We start from the raw sequence: 18504 nt of genomic DNA, 5'->3' as shown, positions 1-18504 counted from the left end.
CCTGAGTAAATTCAGGCTGTAAATTATACAGCCAGTTCAAGTGGATTTACGTGGGGCTTTGTAAGTGTCACCTTATGGACAAAAGCAAATGTAAGAAAATCTTTAAAAATCTCACTGTTCAATTTTAAAAATAGACAAGACTTCTCCTTTTCTCTGTAAAGTAAACATGTACATTATGCGTTGTGTTGAGATGCAGTTTTTGCAATTCTGTTTGATTTTTGTATATTTTAAACAGAGTCTCAGGGACTTGAGTGAGGAAGTAGTTCACTTTTTTGTCAATAGGACAACATTCCACTCAAATATGTCTTGCACCTCTACATTGAAGAGTTCTAGCAAGTTTTTACATTCACTTGTAAAGCCCAGCGTGGTTTTATGTGTAAAGTTACGTATGTGGGGAGAAAAATCCTCCTTAATGATCCCTTTTTCACATCTAATGTTTGGTGGAGTGCTTTAAAAAATGTTTTCAGAGACACAGTTTCCTGGTAGACATTTGGTCAATCTGATTATTAAGCATCAAAGGTGAGTTTCATTTTAGCTCTAGGTATTATTTTGGCTCAATCATTTCTCAGCTTTTGTGTCCTTTTTTTGACAAAGCAGAATAAAATTATTTCTGGGGATCACATTATCATGTGAAGACATTTATTTTGTGACTTATTTTTGTTGTTGCACAACCTGTTCTTTATTTTGTTCTTTTGTGTCTTCATGTGTTGAGATGCTCTGGATAAAGTGGCACTGATAATTAGGGTTTTTTTTTTTTTTTTTTGTCTCCTTTCCTACACCCTTCAAGGAGAAGACAATATAGAACACCTTTGTCTAACTTGTACCAAGCTCCATCAAGCATTGGGTGATGGAAATATGCTTGGAAAAAGATTTAAAAGAAGAAACATCCTTCTGAAGACATTATATAAACTTGTAGACATTGATTCAGATCCACTTTCCCTGAAGCTGGCAAAGATTATTCTGGCTGTAAGTGTTTTGAAATGCTCTTTGGTAGAATGTGAAAATTGTCAAATGTGAAAATTGTCAAATGTCAAAATCCTGAATTACAACTTGCATGTAATTTTTCATTTCATACTTGTAAACTGTGTTTAAACTAACCCTTTCCTAAGTTCAGTTTGCTACCACAGGGATACTAGTCTGCCATCCATCTACATCAGCACTTGTAGCTTATTTTCGGCAGAGAAGTTTCATCTCAGGGAGGAAGGAGGGGTACAAATAGAATAGTTGGTGTATGGTGGCAGGAATATTGTATAGGCATGGAAAAGATACAGTGTTCTAAACTGTGATACACATGCAGGGATTTAAAAAACTCAGTGATTATAAAATGTACACATGGGAATGAAGCTTTGTTTTTGAAGAATATCTTGATCTTGTTCTGAAAATACCAAAATGGACTTTTTTTTTTTTTTTTTTGAAGGTGAGTGAATGTAAATAATCTTTTGCTTTAATATTTCTGGTTAAAACTCTCAGTTAAAATTTGTGCTTCAGAACTTCTGTTCATGTTCTACAAAGCATGTATGGACAGTCACTGGTGAAAGGATGCCCACAAACATTGTGTTGTAGGCATCTGAGTAATGTATGTGTGTTGAGGGAGTCATGTTCTCCTATAAGGTAGTGTAAGTTATGTTATTGAGAGGATGCAGTTACATACTCAGATACCACAGAGATGTTAAGTGGTGCTTTTCAAAAAGAAAGGTTCCTTTACAGACATTTTTCTGTGTAATCTTTCAAAAAGCATGAACCTTGAAGAAATTGCCCTTGAAATGCAGAGAAAAGGAAGAGAGATGTCATTGTATTTTTACCACCTTTACTTCCGTTTCACAATTTCTCATCATAAGATCATGTTTTCTGATAGCTGAGAGTAAATTTCATTATGACATGTACTGTTGTACTGGAGGTCTTTGTGGTAAGGCCATAGATGCCAAGCCACTGATTTCCATACAGAATTTCTTTCTAAGGGAATTGGAGAAAAAATCCTGTAAGTTATTGATATACTACCTGTTTATATTAATACATTAAAAGTTAAAACCTGTTATTTTAAAGCCAGCACAGTTTGCTAAATAGAGTTTAAAATACCCAAGTTTCAGGTTATTTCAGTTTCCTTTAATTCTGCATACATCTTCAGTTTGTTTCAATGTATTGTTAGGATTTCAGCTGTAATTTAATAATTCTGTGAGAATACAAGCTTGCCATGGTGTCTGAACTTGTAGAATGTTAGGTGCATATTTGCATGCAGATTTGAGTTGTGATTTTATGTCTTTTAATTTCTTTGCAGATGAAAGTAGATGGAAAAAATCTTCTTAGTGTTTGCAAGCTAGCATTTAAAATTTGTAGGAACGAAAATAATTATTTCATCATTCAAAATGATACACTATTGGGTATGTATTCTTTCTTGTCTGTAAGTGAGATGTTGAAATTCAACAGTTAAAGTTGTTCATCTTTGAAAAAACATTTTCGGAATTAAAAATTCTGAAGAAAGACTAAAAATTGCCTGCCTAAGTCAAACTAATGGTTGGTCTAGTCCAGTATTCTGTGTCTAAGTAGCAATGGGGATGGGGAATGCTGTTTAGGGGGAGCACAGGAGCCTGTGTGTTTTCTGTGATCTGTTTCCCAGCACTCCTCCACCATCCAGAACTGTTCTGTTCTGTTAGAGACCTTAGATCGTGCATTCCTGCCTAATCCCATTTTAGTTTCTGTTTATACGTCTTTTGTTCATTCATTTGCCTTTTTGCATTTTCTGATTCTGTCTCCCTCTATGATGTCATAGAACAATTTCCAGAAATTCTCTGTGTGCTGTTTTAAATCTGTATATTTTCCTTTATACCCCTGCTTGTAGTTTTGCAGGATTTATAATAGTTTGTACAGTCAGTTTACCTTTCACCTTCAGGATTTTTTAAAAAGCAGTCTCATCACATATCTCTGTCTTCTCCATTTCAAGACTGGGGCATCTCAGCCTCTTGGCTCTTTGAGCAGATATTGTGTCATTCATTTGTTTTATAAGTCCTTCTCTGTACCTTCTCAAACTCCAGTAGATCTTTCTTGAGATTTATGAAACAAAACTATTTATAGAATTCAAGCTGTGTCTGCACCAAATTTATAGAAATGAGATAATGCTGACTCTGGTCTTGGCCATCATTAGGGAGGATCTTGAAAATAGTCATTGGGTTTTTAATATTTTTTATAGCTGCTGCTTCACATTGAGCCAATGGTTTTGCAGAGCTGTCAGTAATGGCTCTGAGATCTTTTGTGTTTGTAACAGTGTTTGTGTCATGCACACCTCCCCACCCCTTGCAAATATGAGAAATATGAAGAAAATTAAAGTGTGCAAATGATACTCAGTATTGATTGAAAGTCATTCCTTTCATTAAAACTTTAATATGTTTTATTAATGTAGGCCTTGATCTTGCCAGCAGTTACTGCATCTGTATTGGTTAAGGCATATGTGTATATTTGCTTAAATAGTTGAGAGTATTCATGGTCTTAGAGTTTAGTACACAGTTGTCAGAAATGAAGACACGCCTTTCAGGTGGTAAGGAAAGGACTCTCAGGAAGCAGAACAAGGTTGACTTTGGATACTGAAAAGTAGTTTTGTAGAGATCAGCATCATACACAACTTTTGAACAAGTTGCATTTTTCTCTAATTTTCATCCTCATTCACTTTTCTTTCACTTGCTCTTCTTTCCCTGTATTTTAAAAACTAGTGAAGGAAAGAGCATTGGTAGGCGTTGTTTTATTTGTTTATTCATTCTTGTGTTTTGGACCCACCTTTTCCCAGAAGAAGACATGACCCTGGCCTATCATCACAACTGCCCAGGTCCCTGTTACAGTCAGGGTTACAGATTCTTTTTTTTTTTTTTCCTCTTCTGTCCCTGTAAACTATTTATGTGCAGTGCAGCAGCTCCAGTAGAAGAAATAAGTTGATCTTTCATCCCAGAATGGACAATACTGTTCAAGACCCTGTTTGATACTGTGCAGAGCAGGAACCTGCAACTGAGTTCTCACATTGCCACAACCCAAGTGATTTAATTGGTGAGGGTAGGAGTTTGGACAAGAAACTACAGTGTGTACTTCATTCATATATAAATATATATGCATATATACACCATTTCCCACAGCTTTAGTTGAGGCAGAAAAAATTTTTAAATTTCTTCAGTTTAATGATACAGGAAAATGTTTTTTTCAGCTGGAACTGAATGGAAGGTGGGAAGCAGAAATAAATATCTCTTTGAATCAGTTACTAGAAGTTTAAAAGTATAATGTTGGTTAGGATTACTCATTTGTTTAAGATACCCCACTAAATTCAGAATGTCTCAATTTGACTGCAAAAGATACCTTGGCCGTGTGTTAACGCAAATTTTAACATTTCAGATGTCTGGCAGTGGTTGCGAAAAACAAAACTTCTATGTCAACTTTACCTACATAGAAAATAAATCTAAAAAGACTATGAACAGATTTCAAATGAGAGAGTTGAATTAGGCCCCTGTGCCTTTTAATGCTCTATTTGAGATGCTTTAAGATATTTGATTTTTAATGAAGCAGTGGGAAGTACACAAAATTCCAGGCACACACAATCACTTTTGCATCTTGACTGAGAATTTCAATGATTCCTTCTATGTGTTTACAGCTTACATTGGTTCTTGAAGTGTAGGAGAACAAAAGTCGAGCTCATTCTCCTATTCATCAATAATTGTTTCTTGGTTTCAGTCCAAATATCCAATTTTTCTAGCCCACTTATTAGAAATGTCAGAGTTCAATCTGAGGGTGTTTTCCAGTTGTTAATCTCTTTATTGACTGGATTGTATCAATATTAATTTTAATATTAGACTTTCTGAATGGTGCTTTTCTTTTTAGATTATTTGTTGCAGGTTCTGTGGAATGAAGATTTACAAACAAACCATGAAGCTCTCGTCTATTGCATGGCAGCTATAAAAGTCATGTCTGAAAAGGAAGCACTCCGTTTTAAAATGGTCAGCAAAGGAGCTATTGAAATGTTTCTGGAATTAATGAAGCAGATTAATAACATAAAAGAACATGACACATATTTCTCCAAGTTGGGCCACTTATTAGTCCAGGTTAGCATTTATTTTTTTTTTCTAAAAGTATGTACTTCAAGGGCAAATTAAAAATTTAATTAGAGGAGATAAGCTAACCCTGTGAGCTACAGACAGAGTTTTACCTATATTTCAATAGACTTATTTTTAAGAAGTTAAATGAAGTTGTTCAGGACCTAATGTAATTACCACAGATGTTTGTGTGTAGTCATTTTTAAAAGCTTTAGAAATTCTGAAGTTAATAGAAATATTTTTATACCTAATAAACCAGTTTCTCATTACTACTTTATTGTGCTGGCAATATTCTGGATACTGTAGTAAACAGATAAAAATATGTTCTCTATCTAAATTCTTGAAACAAATAATAAATGCAAGTTGGTTCTGCAATACTCTAGGAGATTACAAAAATCTTTTTTATTACAAGAATAATGCCTTTTTATTGCAAGAATAATGTATTTTAAATATGTGTAGGGAAATACAGCTATGTTTCTTTGACAAAATGTTTTTGAAGAACTGTAATACAAGGAAAAAGTAGTTGCAAAAGCAAACACTTTTTGAATCTTTTGAAGGCAGCAGGCTCAAAACTGTTTTCACATTCAAAGCACCTTGATAAGTGGTGACTCTGAAAACCAATCCTTGTACCTAAAAGTTTTTAAACCCATGTACATTAGAAACACTGTGGGGTGGATATTGTGTTTACCAAGGATTTGCCAGGTAGATTCCTGGTATTTGTTTGGAAGTTACTGATGTAATGTTTAGTGAATAGTTGAATTGTAAACTTTCAGGTACTTCATAGGAAAATACATTTTCTGAGGTAGTGTTTGCACTAGGTTTGTCAGCTAATTATGCCAGATTTCTTTAATTCTCTTCTAATTTATAAGCACAGGGTTTTTTACTTCTTGAAATTATATGAGAAAACAGATAGCCTACATCATCATATAACTATTGTTGATTTTTGTCTGATTTTTTTAGTCTTAGTAATGAAACTAATGAATCTATTTATTTCCAGGATTTTTACTATCTGTCTGAAATTTCTCACAACTTTGCAGGAATGTTTTTCTTCCATTATTTGCCTGTGGATAAATTTAGGTTTTCTAATCAAGGGTTTAATTTGCGAATGTGTAAAGAGAAAATATTGTATTTTATGCTTTCTTTGAAAAATCCCTCATATCTCTGCTTTTTTCAGTACAAATGGAAGTGTAGCAAATCTGCTTTGTACTGTTTGAATGGACTGGCTGTTTCTAAGAAGTCCTTGAGTGTTTTGTAGAGAAGTCAGTACTGACAGCTGTCTCTTACTGAGATTGCTCTTTCACTTGTTTGTGTTCTCTTCTATAATAGTACAGATACTTCAGTTTTCTTCCTCTTGTGAGAAAAGTAGTGATTCCTACTTCTATGGAATTCCTGTGTGACTTTCTCATATTGGTTCCTTCAGCAAATCCATGTGCACTACTTCCTTCATGTGAGTTAATTGATCAGTCATCATAGACAGATAGACGAGTAGTTCTGTTTTAGGGATGGCTGAAGAAAGTTTCTTCTGTGATCCATGTGTTCAGAATAAAGTTCTCATAACATACTGCATCTTGTAGCAACAGATCAAATAGCCAGTGGTGTACAGAAATAATGTCTTCAGTTATAGAAAGCAAACTAAATTGGAGGAGGAAAACACTTTAAATAGTCACAGTGGTCTCTGAAGGGAGCTCTGCTATCTCTTAACCTTGGTAACTGAGGTATCCCATTTAGTTGGGACCAGCTCTTCATTCTTTAACTGTATAATTGCACAATCACCAGATGGCAGTGTTATACATAATCTTGCTAGATCATTTTTGTGGGAATAAAGTCCCTATCTGATTTCTTCATTCTTCCACAATGGTTTTTTTGCAGAAGTCACACAATACAAGAATAAAAATGTTTCTAATATTTTTTCCCCTTAATAGAGGGCATGAAACCAGGGTCAACTTTGATTAATTTTATGTTGCTTAACCTTACAGTCTGTTAATATTTATACAAAATAAACTAGTGCTTACTCAAAAACCAAGATTTTTGAAGACTCACTGTCAAGACTTAGTAAGTATTCCCTGTTCCTTAACTGAAAAGCACTTAAATGTCTTCTCCTTTAAAAATAGCATTTGTCAGCAGTTAAATTTTCTGTTTGGGTGAATTTGATCTTTCATATGGCAATGTAAGGATTAGGGCTGGTGGGGGTCGCTAAAGATAATGGTTATGCATTTCTCCCTGAAACATGGGGTCTGCTTGAAGCAATCAATATCTCTAGAATTCAGCTGCTGTCTGGCTAACTTCTGTTATTTTTCAAACTGTACTCTTCAAGTTTCAGTTGCACATTAAGTGTGTTTTATGGATATATACTTCTGTGAACTGCTGAATGCTGTTTTCTTGCACATTTAAGTGTATATGTTGTTTTACATTGCTTTTCCTTTCCAACCTGTCTTTGTCTGAGGGATGCTCTTGGTAGAATTTACTGCTTGAGGATTTTGAACCATCTAACTGTATCAAGCATTGAAAAATTTTACTCTCTTTTTGGAGACCTCTGTGCCATCATCTATTGATTTTTTTCCCATTCTCTAATATGTAAGTCTCTTTGCTGCAGTGAAAGCTCTTGTCTGGGTTTGAAAAACACTTTTAATATGTGGCTTATCCTTAATTTCTTTTATTGTGTCAATTGAAGCTTAGCTAGAATTCAAAAAATATCATCCTAGGCTGACTGTGAACGTCTTGTATGTAAGCACTAAATGGAGTCAGCTGTCTCTATTCCATGTGACTAGAATTTTTCTACCAAAACTTTTGAAAAACAAAGTATTTGATCAGAATATATTTATTAAAATGTATCTCCAGTATTGTGTTGATTTTTGAAGCATCAGGACTTGAGAAGGAATATACATCTGGAAATTTTTTTTGCAGTTGTTCAGTAAAAATAATTAAAAATCCCATGTGTCTTCTTAAAATATGAGTGATATGAAGCAAGTGGCTTCTGTAGGTTCAGATTCTCTGTATTATGAATATGTATAAATTGCATTTTTATTGCTGAAGTTAAATCCATTCACATCCTGTATTGTCACATATTTTTTCCCTCTATGCCTTGCTTCTCCATTTTGACATGTTGCATCTCCTGTTGCTCCATTACAGAGCATCATGAGGCTGCTGAAGATTTGTACTCTGCTGTCAAATTTGTTGAAGTAGGGCAGCAAATTTGGAAGCTGCTGGAGTATGGACACAATATGCATAGAATCCTGTGTGCAAAAGCTGAAACACAGCATCTTAACCTGCTCTTTGTCAAGAGTTTTTCTTTAAAATTAGCAATTACATATCATTGGATAAGCACTCCATTTTAGTGATAAAATGCTTAATTTCCAGAGTTTTTTGTGATAAGAAACAATTTGAATAGATAGTTTTTGTGCCTTATCAAACTCCATTCAAAACCAAATTGAAGTTACTAACTTCACTCTGAATAAGGAAACTTTGGAGAATTCCCATATCCGCATAAGGTTGAATGACTGAATGACTTCATTTTGTAGTAAGTTCTGGATTGGATCAAAATTAACTTAAATGTCATTGCCTGTCTGACCTTGTCATTTGAATACTCTTGCCTTGGAAGAGAACCACAGTATTTCAAAATATGCAATAGGTGATGCATTTGTACATCTACCAGAGTTAGATTATGCTTTAAGCTCCTTGAAATAGAAGAGTGTCATCTGAAGATGTTTTGGTTTCTTCAAATAGACCTGAGCACTTAAGCTTTTCTTTTTATATTGTTCAAACAGTGAATTTCTTTTATCATGATTAACTTTTAATTTTTTAGTTGGAATAAATCTGATTGTGTTTTTAAATAAATTCATTTTAGTTTGCAGTTATCAAAATATATATTAGTATTTTCAAGATTTAAATATAAATTTGCAATACTAAGATTTATTGAAGAATTATGCAAAAAATTGCTTTAACCATCCACAGGTTTTCACCTAATTCCACTTGGTACATGGCTGTATACATGCGGGATTTTAAAGCATGAAAGATCCCGTGTCCCTCATAGAAGGAGGTTACATGCAGGCAAAGCCCAGTGTCAATCTTACATTTTCAAACAGTTACCCCAAACACACCATCCTGCTGCCCCCACGTTTGCTGTTGTTATTTATTGGTTTACCCCTAGCTGCAGAATGTTAGCTAGGGGTAAACCAATAAATAACAACAGCAAACGTGCTGTTGTTTGCTGCAACAAGCGTGCTGTGCTTTGCTGCACTCTGCAAAGCAGAGTGCTTTAGGTGCTGTGAGTGAGACCCGAGCTGTCCTGGGCTGTGCTGTGGGCAGCGCTGGTTACTGACTGTTCCAACCTCCGTGTGCAGCTGACGGCCACTCTGCGGATCCTGGCTAACTGCGCGCTGTCGCGCCGCCAGCTCAGCCCCAGCGCTGCCATCCCCGAGCTCTGCGTGGCGCTGGAGCAGCGCAGCAGCGACAAGGACGTGTGCATCTGGATTGTCAGCGTCCTCAGGTACGTGCGGACACGGTTCTCGCTGCAGGCACGTCCCCCTCCCTCGGACGAGGCAGGAGCAAGCACTGAGATTGAAAGGTTTACATTGAACTCTTTTTTAAAAGCTCTGTGTAGCTTTTAATGGTATTGTCTGTTAATTGTGTCTCTGTTAATGGTTACAGAATTGTGTAATTCTAGCCATACAGACTTGGATTCATCATCCTCTGAAAAATATTTTGTTGTATTGTGTCATTCTTTGATCCCACCGATTTTTTTGATTGAGGTTTTTAAAGTACCATTTCTTGTATTTTAAAGCTGCATAAATTATTAGGTATTTATTAATCCTGGTTTAGGCCACATTTGAAAAAAAAATTAATGAGAGAAATTACACAAGGAACTGTGTATTGTGAAATAAAATACACAAGAGGGAAAATATGACTAGTGTTCATTGTTTTGAGCTGTTACGGAGTGTTTGAGGAGATTAATCCCTGGGATCAGGGCTTGAGTGTGCAGATGGAAGTGCTGAAAGAATCTCAGTTTTATGAGCAGCACACGGCTGCTTCCCAAGTTGTGCTTTTTAGAGGGAGATCAGTGTGAGTTAGTCAGCACAAAGATCATTTTGTAGTCTGAATAGTTTCTCAATCAAAAGTCTTCCAGTTACCAAGCATCAGCTTGCAATATTCAGTGCTAGATGGACTTGCAGACAATGAAAGGATTTGGAAGAAGTTGTGAAATCGGCTGCTGGTAATTTCAGGAATAGTGGGATTATAAATGCAATTTATGAGTGATGTGCTGGGTGAAGTATTTGCCATTGCTGCTTTGTTAGTGCATTGAGTCATGTTACCTGTGGCTCTATGTTCAGTGAGATTCTGTTGTGGGCTTCTCCTCCTGTTCAGGTACTCCAAATTGTCCATCATGTTCTCCTCTCTGGATGAGGTTGAGTTGTGCTTTGAGCAGTGGCTCTGTAAGGGGCTGGCACTCCTTCCTCCCCACAGCTGAAACCAAGCAAATCTGCTCCTTTGTTGTTTGTGCCACCTGTAAAGCATGTGAATGGCTTCCCCAGTTCCATGCTACCTTGTTCACATCTGTTTCTAGTTTTCTTCCTAAAAATGAGCTCTTGCAATGATTACAGCACTTTGAGCATATTTACTTCTTCTGAGGAGGGAGCATTTCTTTTACTTGGAAAAGGCCATGAAAAGTGGGATAATGAGTTTGTAATTAAGTGTAATTGAAATTTATACTGTAATTCTGATAAGGCCATTTACTTGGTATAGAATTCAATATGGAGAAAAAATAACTCACCTTACTTAAAGTTTCCTGCTGCTTCATTTTTTTTTCCTCAAGATTAGAACCACATGATTCAAGAATACAAATTAGCCATAGAAATCAATTTAATTAGCTGCCTGGAAATTGCAGTCACACACACAAATATATATATACTATGCAGTAAAGAGCTCAGATTTGAATTTTGTTTTGTCTTCTAGTAATACAGAATGATTAATCTCTCAATCAACTTTAGGCAGCTTCTTCATAGAGAATGTGTTCAATCTATTCAGATTATTCATTCAATGAGACTGTAAATCTTCCTGTAATAAGTTGTAATTGAACATCAACACAGATCTTTTCAGGTTTTGACTACATAAGAAGTAAGATGTTATCCTAGCTTGTTCTGTTATTGCATTTTTATGGTGTGACCAAAGCATGTCCAGTTCCCTGTTCTGGCAGTGGGCAAGGTAAGCAGTGCAGGACTCGAGCAGCTGTTAGGAAATGTGCAGAGATAAATCCTGCCTGCAAGGAGGCATAGTCTCTGTATTTGCTGGTGAGAGATGTGTCTCTTAGTGCTGTTGCTGGACTCTACTAGGTGTGCACTAGGAAGGGACCCTTCATTTCCTCTCGTCTGACTTCCCACATCATCTTGAAATTCCAGTTCTCCCCTTTAGCACTAAGAGGTGCTGGTGTTAGCATGCTGTGCCTGTATGGTAAGCAGGTTGGGAAGCTCCTTATGTTTGCTTCTTCCCGTAATGCACTGTGCCAAGGATAGCTAGGCTTCTGTTGTGCTCTTATATAACTGCACATGCCTCTGCTAGAAGTATTGGCATTCACTTCATGTGTTGGAAAATACAGCTCTGAGAATCAAAAGTGATTTTCTAAAAAATGTTTTGTGTTAAAAAGTCCCTTCATTCATTTATATTTTTTTTTCTTTATAGCAAACTTTCTACCTACAATGACTTCTGTGCAGCTTTAGCAGACTGCTCCAGATGTTACATTGTATTTTTAGCCCTGCTAAACAAATACCAGAAGCAGCAGGTCAGTTTTTCATCTCTTGATTTTTATATATTAATCCTCTGATGTGTCTGTGTATTATTGTGTATAAGCTTGTTTTCAGTGTCCTACTTTTATGCATTTACCAAATAAAAATTTGAAATGGTTGACAGCATTTCTAAGTAGTAAATAATTGTAATGAAATAATTTAGATTAGCGATTCAAAGCAATACAGTGGACAATTGATTAACTTGTCTATCTATGTGTAGAAACAGTCCTTTGAGTACCTTTTTTTTCCCCTAGTTTTAAGAAATATTTTTTAAATCAAAAAGCTTTTTGAATATTTAATTGTTAGTAATTGTTGGGCTTCCTCCTGTCCTCCTCACTTACAAAAGAAGTGTGACTTTTCTAGAACTGAGCACTGTGAAAGCAGAGGAAAATATGTTCCTTGCTGTCATGTAAAAAGGGGAGATTTACTCAACCCCTTTGTGTTTAAATAGTCTGTCAGAGCTCCAGGAAAGCCATGACCCTTGTGCCCAACCAATCTGTCAGTGTCCCATTATGGGACCCTTCACTAAGCAGTCCCAGTGGATCTGTCCAACTGACTTATCACACACCTAACAGAGGAACCTCCTCCTCCTCCTTTACCCACTGTGGGCAGAGGGCAGTGCCCTTGGAGGACTCGCATTAACAGTTTGCAGACCAACACTCTTATTCATAGAATTGTGAAAGGTTAAGGTTTGAGACTTGCCAGTGATAGTATCAGACTGCAAAAAGTATATTCAAAGCAATGTATTAGTTTAAACAATGTCCTAACAAGCTCTAATCCCCAATAAAAGCTGGTCTGAGACAATCACTCAGCACGTTGAGATCACATTGCTTACACAGTAGGCGTCCCTACGAGGGAGAAGACAGATTCAGCTTGTCAACTGATCCCGGAAGTTACAATGGAGTCTTCCCCCATTTCTTCCCATTCTTAACTCATTTTTGTACTATTTCTTTATGTTTAGGTGGGACTTGAGTGGCTTTGGTCATACCTCTTAGTCAGTGAGAGGTGGTTGTACTACGGGGTGGATATCTCAGGATAGTACCCGAGATAACCTTGGGATGGGGACATGCATTAGTCCAAGTAGAATGATTTCATAACAGCTGCTGATTCAAGAGCAGGACATTTTCCTTTATCTCCCTTGGTTTTCAGCTACTATGGGGCTTATCAACTAGAAAGTACCACTGAGTTCCCTCCTCTGCAAGGGTTTCAACACAGTGCCTGGCCATGGTGTCTCCATTCTGCTCCACCCTTAGACTGCATAGTGTGTGGGAGGTCAGATATGCTGACCATATTTCATCCACGGAGTTCAACTGTGGTTTGGTTTTCCCTGTGACTTCCATACCATTATCTTTGTACCCTTAGTCATCTTCCCATACTCTCTAACTGCATAAGACAGCAAAATGTTTCTCTCCTTTACCAGAGAAAACCACATGCCTGGAGTACTGCATCTGGGATGTTCATGTAGAAATAAATGCTTAGACATTGTCAAAATGCCTTGTATCATGAAGTAAAATTCTGAGTATAGTTGCTGCCATCTTTATTAGAACTCCAAGGGTATTGCTCTACTGTCATGCTGTATCACAGTGATCTTTCTTACATTTACTGAAGATAAAACTCAGAGCTTGGTGCTACTACTGTAATTTGCCCTACATAGGGCTACTCCACTCTTACCAATGCATCAATCTTACAGATTGATGCATTGGTAAGAGTGGAGTGCCCTATGCAGGGCAAATTACTCAGCTCTATTGCCAGGTAAGTTTTAAGATGAAAATATTTTTTATCTAAAGCATAGATGTTCAAATGTGGAACAAGGATCCAAACCAGAGAACATTAAATTACATTAAGATCAGTATTAAAAGTAAGGACCTTTCTTGGCTGGTCAGCATCTAGACTAGTTTGAGATAATTTAGTTATCCTATTCAGTTTATCCCAGGGTTAGTAATTCTTGGGGGTTTGTTGGAAGGAGGTGGTTTGGGTTGTTGTTATCATTGAAGGGAGTTAATGAAGGTAGCTGGATTGGCTATACTGAACAATATTCTTTCTCCTGCCAAATACAAAAATAATTTTTTCCTTTCCTGTTTACCAGCATTCCTGTTTTCTATGATAATGCACAAGGAAGAGGAACAAAGATTAAGTTGTTTCTCTTCTTCTAAGTATCTGCTGTAGCATATCTGAGTATTTCTAGGTTCAGACTGCTCTTGTATAGTTTAGTCTTCAAAGTCACTTTAGTAAAATACTATGTAAATGCTGTGTAAATAACATGAAAAATGTCAAAGGCATTATATTTTCCTAGATTTATAGTTATTCTTCCTTGTGACCATTGAATGAAAAACTCAACAAATTATGGAACTGAGATTAAGGATAATTAAGTCATGCCTTTCTCCTAAACTTAATCTGTCATTTAAAGGGTAGCTTTTCTAGGTTCCTGAGATAATAGCTGTGTGTCATAATGATCTGTAGGTTCATATCTACCTCAATTTTTGTTGTTATTTAGTATTCAGAATTTAGCTTCTTATTTGGCTATTAAGTGGTCCTAAAATACATCTTTCTTCACAAGGTTAGCATTGCATTTTGTGTTAAATTGTCGGTTGTTTTATCAAAATACAAATGAGTGAAGAAGTAGCTTGTGTATCAGAAAAAACCTTAGCTATTACATTGTGTTGATTATATATGCAATGTATATTATTCAGAATAATTATTTCTTACTGCAGTTTTGAAACAAGCATGCAATTGTCAATTGTCAGCTTAGTGAAGCCCTGCAGAAACAAGAAGAAGAACATAGATAATGTAGTGCACCACTTTTTCTGCAGTATGTAATAAACACTTAAGCTGTGTGGAGTGCAAATGTTTTTCCTGAAGTGTAGTTGGCACTGCTAATCTTTTTTTTTTAAATGCTGACAGCTAATGAGTTACAGTATGAGTTGGTATGTGTTGAAAATAAATGAAGTAACAGCAGTGTGAGTAAAATTGTCTGCTGTGGGAAGAATCAAAGAGAAGGAAAAATCATCATTATTATTATCATATTAAAAGCATTAAAAATCTTTGTGACTAAAAACTGATATGTGAAGAAAGGAAGAGTGTGTGTGTGTGTCTGTGTGTGCATGTGTTTTTCTGAGTTTTCAGGCTGGAGATTTTGTGGGATCAGGCTTTTTACTGGCATTCATAGTAGCTAGAAACACAGGGGAAGAAATAGAGGAAAATCAGCATTCAGACTTTCTTAAGGGCTGTCATAATTGTGACTTTAAAGGTAATTATTAAGTACAGTGAAAATAAAAATGGGAGCACTGGAAATAGGCTTAATGACTTGCACCCACATCACACACTGAATTCCACAGTTGCAACCCAAATAGTCTCTGTTCTTTGCTCCACACTGCAGTTATAACTCTTTTCCCTTTTTTTCTCAGCTCATTTTCTCCTTTGGGTGAAGGAGTCAGAAGGAATGGAAGGGTAATGATTCAACTCTATGGGGCAGACTTTTGGGGAAATTGAGCTGGCAAGACTTGATCATACCATGTGTCACAGTCTTGGGTAGGGAATACAGAAGACTGGAAAAGCTGAATCTTGAGGGCAGGACTGGGGAAGTCAACTGGGCTTTTACACACAGCTGAAGTATGTATTCATGATTGGCTTTGGACCTTACTTGTGTGGAGTAACAAAAAAATCCTTGGTGGTTGCCACATGCTGTCAAAACTGTCAGAAGTGTTTGTGTAGAGCCTCTGTCTTGCAGGATAAGCTTTGCATGATTCTGTTTCTAGTCAGCATTGTAGAGTTTTGCCCATCTCAAGAAATCTTCTAGCAGGGTTCTGTTCCACTTCCCCACATCATTATCATCTCTAAGCTTTCCAGATAAACTGCAGAAAGAGTGACTTTCTCAGGCTGTGGTTAATATCACAAGTCACAAGCAGGCCATGCTTTTGGAACAGAGACATTGCCTAAATAGGACAGTAGCTTCTGTCAGTAAGTCAGGCACTACCTGAGCTTAGGTGGCATTTTGGGGCCCTGCCAGCTTTTGTGTAATATTTTATCAGTTGAGAATCTGTTTTCAATCCTAAGAGCACAAACGCAGGGTGTGATACTAAAATTTGTATAGGAGCAATCTTATGCCTGTTGTATAGAAAGGTCCCCTTACACTTTAGTGTTCCTAATTTTGAAATTGGGAAGCATTTGTTTAAGAATCTGACATCACTGGATGCAGTAATTGCCTATTCAGCAAAATGATAATTACATTGGGTCACATGAGCAGTTCATCCAGTCTCCTCTTGATACTCAGCAATAGTGAGATTCAGATGTCTGGAGAACAATGAAAATGGAGCAGGCTTGTATGATACTTCCTGTGTGTACTTACCAAACCTCCAACTCTTTCCAGTTTGGAAACACCCTCAGCCAGCTGTGTATGAAATAAACCTCAGCTAACTTCTTTTCTATGAAATTCTACAGTCTCCCTTCAACCCCATATAAACTTTTAACATGTTCAAGATCCATTGACAAGGAGTTACATAGCAAACTATTCCTTTTGCCTATTTTGAATTTTGCCTTTACTGTCTTTATTTGATGCCTTCTGGTTCTTGTATTGCAAATGTCATTTCACACCTCCCTTGATGTTCTAGGTGTTTATCCTACTCTCTTCAAGTTACCTCTTCTCCGTGCTGAGGAGTCCTGGCTTATGTTGCCCTTTCTGATAGACTTCCATGCCATGGTGTATCCATGTTGCTTTTCTCATAATATTTTCCAGTCCTGATTCCAGTCTTAAATTTTTGAGAGGAGGAAACCAGAACACAGCACTTAAGATGTGGCCATATCATAGATATACGTGCCTGCATAAATTTATTTCCCAGTCATTCCCAATACTTTATTTGCTTTCTTGATCTGTGGTCATTAAACTCTGTCATTAACTCCAAGATTCCTCTATAGGTGGATATGGTTGGTTTAAAGGCTGTAATTTTTTACATGAAGATATGTCTGCTTTGTTCTTTTCCATGGAACCTTTAATGTGTAAATTAATGCATTTAAATTTCATCTGCTATTTTATTACCAACTGACTACAATTCTTTTTCAGCTTTTCAGTCAGCCTTCATCTTAGGTACTTTGAATATCATGGTGAAATCAGTACATTCTTCCATATCACTGCTGCTGCCCAGTTTCTGTGTTTATGGACAAATTGAATACAACAGATCCTAGAACAAAGCCTTGGGAATTCCACTGGTCATCTTCCACCATTGCAGAAAATGCTAATTTACTCTGTTTTGCATCCTCTAATCATCTGTCTATACCAGGACATTGTCCCTTACAGCATGACTCCTTAGTCTCACTAGGATTTTGGTGAGTGACTTTGTTTCCAAAGTCTCTTGGAAAGTCACATGGGTGATACCAGATGGGTCTTTTTTATGCATGTTTGTTAATCCCTTCAAAGGACTCAGTAAATGCATAAGTCAGAAATTAGAAGTCTTAAAGCTGATTGTGTCCACTAAATTTTTTTGTTGTTGGGGTTTTTTTTGGTGGTTTTTTTTTTTTTTTTTCATTTGTGGGCTCTTCTAATGTCTCTGGTCCAGACATCAGACTTGATTCTCACTTGGAATCTTTTCATGTTTGTTACAGTTTTAGGAGGTTGCATAGTGCTGTTCATAATTAAGCTATTTAATTAATTAGTTCTTTTAGAACTGTTGGATAATTATCCAGTCCTGGTGATTGGTTACTCTTTGTTTTGTCAGTTTGTTCCTTAAAGTTGTTTGTGATTGCTTCAGTTTTGGACAGATGGCTCTGATCTGTCAGAGCCTTCCCCAGAGAATGCTGTCGCATTGAGATCTCCCAGTTGCTTCTAGAGTGGGCATGAATCAATGCAAAGAACTCATTTAGCTTCTCTGCAATTACTTTTTCTTCTCTCAGTGCTCCTATTTTATCCTGATCATCATTTAGTTCTTCAGATTCTGGCAAACTTCCCAGTCCTCATTTTCTGATTTGAAAAGATTTGTTATTATTTTTGCCTCTCTTGCATCAGCTAGAAGAACTGCACTTATTTTCAATTATAATTTGCACACTGCTTTACCTGGTTGATTTGGCAATCAGTTTGTCAGAAACAATTTATTAAATGAAGAGATGTTGCCTTGTCATCCTCTGTAAGGACTTGTGCACATTTATCAGGTTCACTGTGCCTGGGTGCCCAGCTTCCTTCCCAAATGCTTCTACCAGGTAGCAGTTCCCAAGTCAGCTTATTGTCTTGTGTGAGCAAGCAGGCTTTTGCTTGTGAGATTTGCTCTTGTCTTCCCCAAAGAAAAAACCTTGTTTCAGGGCTGTTGAATGTCCTTTTTGCTCTTGGGAATGCTGTGGTGGGGAATGTTGTCACAGGTGAGGCCTCTAACTGCAGGGAATTTTCCCACTGTGTTTCTGGCTTTATTGATTAGTTAAAGGCTTATCTGCATGTGGTGATGGCTGGTCTTCCTGGCTGGTGTTTTGGCTGGCTTATGGATAACTCTGTGATGAGCTCCCAGGAGCCCACCATCTGTCTGTTTCAGTCAGTCATAGAACATGAGTCATGTAGTGCCCAAAAGCAACCACAGGCTCTTCCTTATACAGTGCAGTGCTGCACCTGTGTTTAGTTCAGGTACATATTTGCCTTTTAAATACTTTGAGAGTTATTGGTACTCTGCTCAGTGCCATCACACTCTTTT

The 18504-nt window shown here is 36.8% G+C and overlaps 1 protein-coding gene across 4 annotated transcripts in view; it reads left to right on the top strand.

Moving 5' to 3' along the window:
* ARMC2 (armadillo repeat containing 2) overlaps nucleotides 1-18504 on the top strand; it is an 81111-nt gene that overhangs the window by 25672 nt on the left and 36935 nt on the right. For 3 of the 4 annotated variants that reach the window (XM_018917649.3, XM_050973132.1, XM_018917640.3), the window contains 5 exons: nucleotides 788-966; nucleotides 2276-2378; nucleotides 4852-5072; nucleotides 9404-9549; nucleotides 11736-11835. In XM_018917649.3, coding sequence (XP_018773194.3) covers nucleotides 788-966; nucleotides 2276-2378; nucleotides 4852-5072; nucleotides 9404-9549; nucleotides 11736-11835 — 749 coding nt within the window. The remainder of the gene's footprint in view (nucleotides 1-787; nucleotides 967-2275; nucleotides 2379-4851; nucleotides 5073-9403; nucleotides 9550-11735; nucleotides 11836-18504) is intronic. The other variant, XM_018917652.3, reaches the window with a different exon arrangement.

This window comes from Serinus canaria, chromosome 3 (assembly GCF_022539315.1).
Source record: "Serinus canaria isolate serCan28SL12 chromosome 3, serCan2020, whole genome shotgun sequence".
Lineage (NCBI taxonomy): Eukaryota > Metazoa > Chordata > Aves > Passeriformes > Fringillidae > Serinus > Serinus canaria.
The sequence above is the reverse complement of the archived record's forward strand: the minus strand, read 5'-3'. Positions and strand labels throughout refer to the sequence as shown.